Source organism: Solea solea, chromosome 19, assembly GCF_958295425.1.
Source record: "Solea solea chromosome 19, fSolSol10.1, whole genome shotgun sequence".
In the NCBI taxonomy this organism is placed as follows: Eukaryota; Metazoa; Chordata; class Actinopteri; order Pleuronectiformes; family Soleidae; genus Solea; species Solea solea.
The window spans coordinates 15164749-15175028 of NC_081152.1; the positions used below are offsets into that span (position 1 = coordinate 15164749).

Consider the following 10280-nt stretch of genomic DNA (forward strand, 5'->3'; position numbering starts at 1 on the left):
GAAAAGAAAGAAAAGAAAGCAAATGTTGTTGTTTGTAAATGTTTTGATTCCATGTTCGCAAACTCGGCTTAACTTGAATCTGTCCAAACAATGAAAAAGGTGTCAAAGTCACAGCCAAGCAAGAATAAACCAGATGTGATGGAGTTTAACGTGAGAATTGGCAGCAAGAATGAATACAGGAGACTTGCACACTCTTAATTGTGACTTTGCTGTCATATTAACTGTATTTTAATTGGCAATTCCGTATGTAAACAACCACCGTTTGCACCTTCAGTTTCTTGTGAAAAAGAAAGATGATTCAAACGCGTGGTCGTTTCTGTGTCTGTGGATTGAGATGGATTCAATCACACTGACAGATTTGAATCGATTGTGTACTGTACGTGCAGTCAGTCATTGTTTGGTGCATTAGTGGCCGGGGCACTGAAGAGGCAACACACTTGCCCTGGAGATAAAGGTTAGTGGGGTTTCACTCGATAGTTACAGTGAAGTCATTATTTTTCACTCAATACTCATGATAATGGCCGACTGACAGGCTGTTTTCTCTACTTTCCCAACATTCGATACCTGGCTCCAGACATGAGCAGATACTAGGTCAGAGATGGTGTGTGTGATTGTAATGGCTCACACAAGCTGACGACACAAAAGACTATTGTCATCGCTTTCCTGTCGCTGTTGTAGAGAAGAGTGCGTAGTAAAAAGAGAAGAATGGAGCAATAATTAGAATAAGAAACTTGTCATGATTGATGACCAGATGACATGGTTGTTAGAAAGTGTTCTGCATGCTCTTGAAAAGAGCTTCCTTTAGAAGTGAAGAATGTGAGAGCAGAGCGCCCCCTACTGTACACTCACTGTTTTTTTTTTGTGTTTTTTGCCGCGGTCATGTCGCTTTGCACTATTCAATATAAGAAAATAAGGCTTCCCAGCCCCTAGTCCAGGCTTTGGTCATCTCCCGCCTGCTAACAGGCCTCCCGACCTGTGCTGTGAAGCCACTACAGATGCTCCACAACACAGCGGCACGCCTGGTCTTCAATCAGCCTAAAAGGCTGCTCAGTGAGCTCCACTGGCTACCCCTAATTCAAATGTGTCTGCTCCCACCTATTTAAATGCTCTCCTAAAGGCTTACGTTACCCCTCGACTACTCCGTTCATCAAAAGGATTGTCTTCTGGCGGTGCCGACACCCCATACGAGACAATCCGGACTCTTTTCGTGGGTGTCGTTCCACGCTGGTGGAATGACCCACTGAGCGCTACCCGAACAGTGGGACGTCCCATCTTCAAGAGGCTCTTAGAGACCCAGCTCTTACCTTACCCCCCTCCCCCCCTGCACTTGGATCCACCTCTGCACTCTCACCCCTCTGTCAGTCCACTGTTACAATCAGTTAACACCAACACAGCTTCATGAATAACGATACTGCGCTGGATTCCACTGCCTGGGAGCTCGATGAAAGGCATGAGGGCACACGGGGTCGTCGGAGTACAGTACAGTATTAATCTGCTGCAGGAAAAAAAAAAAAGTTTGTTTGCCGCCTGCTTATGACTCGCGCTGATTTCATTCAAGCTGCATCTCCGTCACGTTAAGCTCTGACCTCAGGCTATATAATAATTATGTGTATTTGTATTGTATTTCTTGACGGGGGATTTCTGCCTGCAGTGCAAAAGCCCACCTGTGGTGCAGTGCGTGGCAGACCACCTGTGCTTATCATAATTGTATGATCATCGCTGACGGGGGGGTTGAGGCTGGTTCACAGCTTAACCTCCGTCACCCACAAACAAACCACAAAGCCATTGGATGCCGGATAATTCCACTTAAATTCATTTAGAGGGAAAGGTCACACACAGCGGGCCTCGCGTCCCCGCGGCAGCAGCAGCAGCAGCGAGCCCATCGCTGGCCTGCAGGAAACCACATTATGTGTCCAGATCAGAGTAACTACATTGTTTTTACAGTGTCAATTTCATTTTAATATGCTCGACTAAATAGCAACCTTTTTCTTAAATTAGTTTCAGCGCCGTTTATGGAACAATCTAATAATTTGGTTATAGATTGGTTCATGAAATAGTGAAATAGTAGTGACGTAAAGTAGCAATAATTGTGCGGAAGTCAGAAAAGAGACAGTTTTTTCTTTGCTTTTTGTTCATAAAACTGTGACAATTCAATCTGATTTGAAATATTATGAGTACTTTTTGTAGTACATTTATAGAGGTGGTGAAAATGAAAAAAAGGTTTTCAAAAAAGCAGCTGAAATGCTCTGTTTTCTAAGGGTTGAACAATGTATCATGCAGCATTTATCCATCAAGCTATAGATTATTATGTGACAAACTGAATAAAATGATGGTACCTCTTTCCCATGTTCATATTTAACATACACGTCATTAAAGTTAATATCGATGCCTTGTGTGTGTTAGGTCGACGTGGGACAGTGATGAGGATGAGGACATGAGGAAAGGCAGGGGCTGCATGCTGCAGTACCAGCACTCGGCACTCAGGGTGCTCACGCCGTTTGTGGCTCAGGCTGCTGCTGCTGCTGCTGCTGCTCGGCCAGACCTGCTGACAGAAGAAGAAGAGGCTGTCGAGTACTTCCTTGGTCCCGATTGGCAGGTAAAAACACAGCCAGCACTCATAATGACAATAAAAAGGTCCACGTTATGATATTTTCACGTTGTTATTATGACAAGAAACCTCATCACCTTATATGACAACATTACGATGTTATGAATGATCTTATTATAAAGTGATTGCTTGTGTTGTCTTCACATGACACATGTCATGTCAGGTGAAACTTAAGTGGCTTATTTTCATGACTTCATTAAGTTCTTCTTCACGCTGGGAAGTCGCTGTTTGTGCGTTTTGTATCTTTTTCATTTTTTGTTGAAATGCAGATGAAGAGACACGTTGCCCGTCTATGCCAATATGCCGTTACCATGGTTGCCTGAAATCAGCTGTGCTGTATAGGGCCAAGTTTCGGTTAATGAGATAACGACATGACAAGTTTCTTATGTTATAATGTGATAAGGTTGTACGGTCATGTCAAAACGAATTCTCAAACTCTTCGTGTTGTTAATGATTACATTTTTAGTTTTGTGGCAGGGCAGCAGCACGTATTGAACGTATGTGACACATCATTTGTGGAATGATAATAATAATAATGTAAAGGGGCCATTTGTAAGAATATGTGTCATATTTACTAATACAATAATCATGACGTGACACAAAGACAGTAACAAAAGGAATCTTTGTTTGCAATCTTTAGTTTGGTGTTTGGTTTGTTTTACCACCCACTGGAACTGAATTGTTACCGAACATAAAAAAAAAACAACCCTCATCTGAAAAACCTCTCATCTAGAGGAGAAGCAAAACAAGAGTTTGCAGTGGAGATGCATTACAGCATGGACAGCTGAAAGTGTGGAGAAAGTTGAAGACAGATATGCTGGTGTGGAGAATTTTCTCCTGCAGAGGAAAGCAGCTCAGTTTCAGCTGAGGTTAACTCATGCTCTCTCTCATACACTCTCTCTGTTGGTGGATATCATATAACATATTGCGTTTTAACAGTCTCTTATTATCTCCTCTCATTATATGATGATTCCCTGCTGGTGTTGCACTTCATCTTTCAGCCTCTGTTGCTGACACACGAGAAAATCAAGTGTGAAGACATGCGTTAAACCTGCACCTGTGTCAGACTCTGGCAACCGACATGCTGAACGTTATCTTTGTACTGGCATAAGTCGTATTTTACATAGATCCCCCTTTAAATTCGGCAAAGTTGTGACGTGATTTGCAAGTGGAATGGCTCTTAATCTTTTTTGACTCACAGGTGGACGTAACCAACCTCGTTCGCCGCGCTCTAAAAGTGGCCGATCCTGACGTAGCCGTGGTACAGGACGCGGCGGTGCTGCAGGGACGGTCTGTGGGGACGACTACTGTACAGGTGAGTCATGAGGTGCGAGCGTAAGCGCGTGGTTTTAGCAGTTTCAGAACATGCTATATATATACACACACACACACACACTTTTGAAGACGACTGCGCTCGTTGCAGGTGCTGTCCCCTCTGACGTCATCGGTCCTGGCTGAGAGGACCATCAGGGTTGTGGATGACAAAGTGAGCGTGACAGAGCTGGGAGTGCAGTTGATTTCTGGGCTCTCTCTGTCCCTGCAACTCAGCCCAGGCGGGAGCAACAGGGCCATCGTTGCCACGGCAACCGCACGGGAGCAGATCACGCAGCTCAAACAGGTAAGCCACTGGAAAATTGTTACACACAAAGCATAAAGAGTGTGCGACAGTTTGAGGTGGTGCTTGTCTTGTTTTATGGCACTGGGTTTTTTACATTTTTTTTATTGTCACTAATTTTCAACCTCTTCGCAGAACTGTAATAAAAGTGAGCGCTAAATCGCATGTGTTTGTTCTTTATTACTGAAACAGTCAGTGTAGATTTTTCATGTAACGCACTACCCCATCATAACCGGACACACTTAAGCACTGTTTACAACTCCACTGAGCACACCTGTCAGCAAAAGCCCATAAACTAAAACGCTTTTATCTCAGAACCAGCACAGACACTAAATTCAGCTCGCTTATAGGCTGTGAACTGAGTATTTATTTAACTTATATAGTCAATGTTACCCTCTTTGAGGAAGCTCTTACGATCACAGCCATTCTTTTGCCTATGTGTAAAAGTCAATGTTAAAATGGTCCCGCGTGTCTGATTCCGTTAGAAGTGTGAATATTTAAGAAACAAGCCGCAGGCACTGATGATTGTTCTCTTTTTACTTCATGCATTACCCAGGAAACACTCCCTGCATGAATAACAGCAAATGAAAAAAAGTTTGTTTTGATTTTCAGTGATAGTTTTTTTTTTTCCTTTTTTACTTGCTCAATTATGGTTTTCAGGTTCACACATCTGTTTAAAAATATTCCACATTCATGTGAGTTTTAATTGTCCCCACACAGGGAGCAGTAGCTTTACAGATGCCCCACTGCAAATAGTACAATTCATAACTCCCTTTTTTTGGTACACCTTTCGTAAATGGGGAAGCTTAAATGTGTCTTATTAATATATCCTACGCAGAAATAAAAGCAAACAAATAAAAAGATATAATGCCTTCGGCAGAGAGCATTTGAATTCAAAGAATTGCCTCAGCAGAACACATTTATGCAGCAATGACTGCAGGAATGCAATCATATTTATTTCTCTTTGCTTTTCCAGAATGTAATCTCATTGCCTTTGCAGCTCTGACGATCACGTGTGGTTATCATGCTGCGTGACAGAGCACGAGAGGCAGACAGGGGCGCACAGATGATTGTTTTAAAAGCTCACTCACACATTTTCAGCCGTGGCACCATGCCCATTTTAATGGGCGTTGGGCCACAATTAGCCAGTGCATAGCTGTTTGGGAGTGAGAGCTCACTTTACCTATCGTACACTGCCACAGTGCCTGGTCTGCTTCTATCAATATGACCGACCGATCCTGTCTGCAATGGAAAGCTGTCAATGTTCCGCTCGGGGCGATTCATAATGTATTCGAACGCAGAAATATAGGTTATAGGTCTGTGGCAACCCAGTAGCTCACATTAGTAACTGGAAATAGGTCACAGTGCATGGGATTGCATTGGCTTACTGTGCTCTTAATGCGACTCTTATTGCTGTAGGTGTTGTTCCCCGATTAAAAAGAACTTCTGTCATCTCCTCTGTGTCCACTTTAGCTAAATTATGCAAGAATTTGCACAGGCAATTTAGCGTTATTACAAATCATGAGCGTATTTTGTATTTTAGTGAAGACAAAGGTCAATATTTTTGAATGTGTCCTGACATCTGTTTGCTTCTTCTCTCTCCGTCTCGTGTCAGGAAGCGGTGGTGAGCTGCTGGGTCCAGTTCAGCGACGGTGCGGTCGCTCCGCTGGAGCTGTTTGACCGCAGCGTCTACTCTCTGACCGTCTCCACCCCACACGAGGGAGTGGCCACCGTGCGTCGCACCCCGCTGTCCACGTTTGTGGTAGCGGAGGGTGAAGGTGAAGGCCAGGGGGCGCTAGTGAGGGTGGAGCTGAGGATCTGCGAGGAATGCCAGAAGTCCAAGAGGAAGAGCAAACTGGCAGTGGGCACCGGGCTCCTCCGAATTAACTTCCAGAGCGGCAGCAGAGCCACAGCGGGAAGCGCAGGCGCGAGCGGGGTTGGGACGGACGGGGAGAAAGGTTTTGATGGAGGCGGATCAGAAGTGGTTGGAGATCTGAAATCTACAGTGACATCCCAGAGTTCTGTCACAGATGTTGATAAATGGTCGTTGGGAAATATTCTACCCGACAAGCAACAGTTCACAAATGCCGAGGCAACCACCACAGACGCACTTTCTACACGGCATGTGCAGCCACGCATCGTGTGGATCGGAGCCACGAGAGGGAACCCTTTGACGGTTGTACCCACGACGACTCTGAGCTCACCGAGATTAAACACTCCACTGAGTATCGCCACACCTGTAGCAACAACACTAGGTGGCATCATTAGAGGTGAAGGGCAGAAGAGAAGCTACGGAAACATGCTCGAAAACCCCGATTCCCCACCGAACAACAACATTCCCGAAGCGGAAGTAATAACGAAATATGAAAAAACCAAACCTAAAGCACCTAAAGTCATCGAGAGCGACCTCATTCAGACATTCAGATCCATGTCGGACTTGGAGATCAGCATGTATGCCTTAGTGGGGGTTTCCTGTGTCGCCATCTTGGCTTTTATACTCAACTGCGCTTCGTATAATCTCTGTTTCCGTAAGCACAAGACGCCCATACAGGCGGGGCCAGGCCCAATCCCCAGTGGGAACCCGAAGGAGCACAAGCATGACTGGGTGTGGCTGGGGAGCAATAATCACAGTGCTCCTCCTCCGTGCGGTGTCCCGACTCAAGTGTCCACCCTTAAACGTGAGGCTCATTGCTCGCTCAAGTCCCAGCACTCCAAAGAATCCATGGGCCGCCACAGCCTGGAGAACCGGCTGCCCACTGTGAGCGCCCCCGCCGTCCCCGAGCGCACCGCCACCCTGGGCCGCAGCAGGACCCTCTCCCAGCAGCAGTTCCAGGCGAAGGCCGTCGACCCCATGGCGAACCGCTCGGCCACTTTGCTGGCGAGGCCGCACCGCAGCGAGCCGCTTCACTCGCCCACCAGTAAGAGGAATCAGGTCCAGTTCACCACCTTCACCACGCTGGACATCAAGCACTTGGCCGCGCTGAAGAAGAACGGCGTGGACTTAAACTGGGCCAACCAGCAGACACAGCAGCACCAGGCTCCTGCTGAGCCGCAGATACCTTTACCCGACATTCCCTGGCCTGTCGTCAAACCACTCGGAGAACCCCAGTGAGTTTGTGTGAGTGTGTAAAGGAGAGATATAAATGCACTAACTTCCTATTTTTTGGTTCAATGACCAGTTGCTTTGAAGGATGTGTTTACTGAAATGACAAAGACTATTTTATATTAATAGACAATGTAAAGGAAAACTGTAAATACACAGTCGTGTGTAATGTGTATCCACAAAAACCTACATTTTTGTAGCATGCATGTTTTCTTCTATATAAAAGAAAACATGCATGTCATGTAAATACTGTATGCATCCATTATATCTATAATATTATTATTTCTACATTTCTAAATCAAAACTATTTAATTTCCTCTTCCTTTTGCGTTTGTACTGGTGTTGTGTTGCCCGTGTAGTAACAGCTCAAGACGTTGCTAGTTGTCAGGGTGAATGCAGTATACAAAATATTATTTATTGGAAGTAAATCTATTCTTTTCTTGCCTTTTGTAGGTTTTGTTTTTTCCCTTTTCTCTTTTCTAGGATTCCTCTAGAGAATACCTGAATATTTTCCGAGAGAATATGCAACATTTATCAAATTACTTTGAGCAATCTGTTCTTGCAGGCATGGATACTTATTCAAATCAAATGAATGTAATGCAAATATAGTCTGCACAGAGTTGAATATGGACTTAGTTTGTGAATTTTTTAACAAAGTTACCAAGGGTTTCCAGGCTTTCCCCTCAGGCCCTGGTTCTACAATTTGTAAAAATGTCTAATCTTGGTCTCCCGACTCAGAGCAATACATATTTAACTGCGAGATTTTTCATGTGTGAATAAAAAAAAAAAGTGTTGACGATGCCTTTTCTATGTAACAACCTCTTACATTTAAGAAACAAAACTGTGTTGTGCATTTCCTATCAGATCCTATTAATAAAGATCAAAGAAATTGATTTGTTTTAGTTTTAATTCGCTGAAAATAGAAGAAGAAGAATCACTCACAGCGAATGGTTCGGATTAAAGGCTAAAGCTCCGCCATGAATCAGTGGGATTTAATTATGTATAATCACTATTGAATGTGATTAAGGGCTGACATCATTGTTCAACCAAATGTCAGTCTGACAGCGGCGCATTCGATTTGACTGCCCGCGTTTCTGTGCTGCCGCTTTACAAAATAACAGTTCCACAGAGAGAGAGAGAGAGAGATAAAAATGGGGAAAGCGAAAGTAATCCTTGTTTTGTGCATTTTGACAGCGTCCCCAAAGAGCAGGTATTTTATCAGGGGTGGACGCTTGCATATGATAACTCCAGGCTCATTTGTCTTCTCCGTCCTCCTCCCCGTGTCTCTGAAGTGACCACAGCTACACTTAAAAATCACATTGTACAGGCTGTGATGCATACACTGCGGCAATCCCGGGCTTACACAAGCCCAGATAATCGGACACCCTGCGCCTCAGGAGTTGTGGCAGCTGTGGATGTGATGGCACACAACATCACTTCCTGCTGCACAACAGTATCAGGTGGATTTAAAGTGCTGATAAAAGGCGATTTTAATAACTTTCTCACAAATTCTCTACCTACAGGGCCAGCATTTTGTATGTGTATAAACCCGTTTTCAGTCTATTTATCTGTCCAGCAGCGCCGAGGGAAGTAAACAAACTCGCCTTGGAGATAAGCAGTTTCAAAGCTGTCTCAGTGGCGCATCGCAGCCCAACATCTATTGATTGTAGACCTGCCATTTCACACAGGATGCAGAATTCAGAAATGAAAAGTTCAGGAAAATACAGACAAAAAAAAACACGATTAAGATATAGACACTGAACTACAGCGAGCTTTCTGTGCCGAGACGGTTTGTTTTGATCCCACAATTTTTCAAACTGGAGTTGATCTCTTGGTCTCTTCATGTAAATCTAAAAATATTTGAAATGCCGTCTGTGAGCGGCTCTTCACTTACATCATTAAATATACACTGTGTAGGATTTAGCAACATCTAAACAGTGAAGATGCACGTTTGCGGCTCTCACTTCACCCTTCTCTTCCAAGCATTTAGGAGAACGTACTGTACGGCAGCCTTCAGTGAGCATTAACCCTTTGTTTAACTATGTACAGTATATACAGAGGCTATAAGAATCACTATAGTGTGTGTTCTATCCTTTTTTCAGCACAACCTAGAAAATCTGATGAAACATCTTTTTCATTTTAACTCAAGAAATGTTTAAAACCAGACTGAATTTGTGAAATTTGGAAATACGGCACAGTTCAAAGTTCCCTTGGAAAAATGGTCTATTTTGTGACTTCTGCACAATTATTGCAGCTTTATCTCACCACTTAAAATGTGATATAAAATGAATCATAATGTTGACTCAACAACGCATTTTTTTAAAGCCTGAATATGTGACCTATAAACACACACAGGATGTCCATATAAGGAGTTGTGTATTATTCCCATTGCAACTTACCATGGGTGCACCTGCGGCACAGATTTGGTCTCAAAAGATAGACTTTTAATATTTCATGGCTTTTGAATCATATGAATCGTAAAAACATAGCAACAAGGCAAGAGCAAACATGTTTTATAACTAGTGGTCATGTGATCACAAATGACGGACCATGTCACAATCAATCAATTCCAACACAGAAAAAGTACACACACACACACACACACACACACACACACACACACACTCTATTCCTGCCCAGTGGAAATAATTTAATCTAAATCATCGGCACACTAGAACATTCAATTCTGAAATAATGACTGTACGCTGAGAGACGGACACGATGCCGTCATCGCACATATAACGAAGGAGGTGAATCATAAAACTGTGTTTGTCTGACGGAAACAACAAGACAGCAGCCCAGTGCCTCAGTATCATTACAGCGCGACATTTAATCTGGCGCATCAGCTTCCCTATTGACAGATTTAAGGGATTGGGGTCATTGTGTGGGAGGATTAGTGTGCATTAGTGGACCCTCTCCATGGCACCACTCCTGATAATGTAGGCCAAAAGAAG

General features: G+C 43.9%; 1 protein-coding gene across 1 annotated transcript in view; it reads left to right on the top strand.

Annotated features, from left to right (window-relative positions):
* Positions 1-8179, top strand: part of LOC131445855 (transmembrane protein 132C-like) — a 32421-nt gene extending 24242 nt beyond the window's left edge. Inside the window, exons 7-10 of the mRNA XM_058616562.1 lie at positions 2404-2596; positions 3810-3923; positions 4032-4226; positions 5839-8179. Of these exons, the coding sequence (XP_058472545.1) occupies positions 2404-2596; positions 3810-3923; positions 4032-4226; positions 5839-7335 (1999 nt within the window). The 3' untranslated portion in view covers positions 7336-8179. The remainder of the gene's footprint in view (positions 1-2403; positions 2597-3809; positions 3924-4031; positions 4227-5838) is intronic.
* Positions 8180-10280: the final 2101 nt, after the last annotated feature.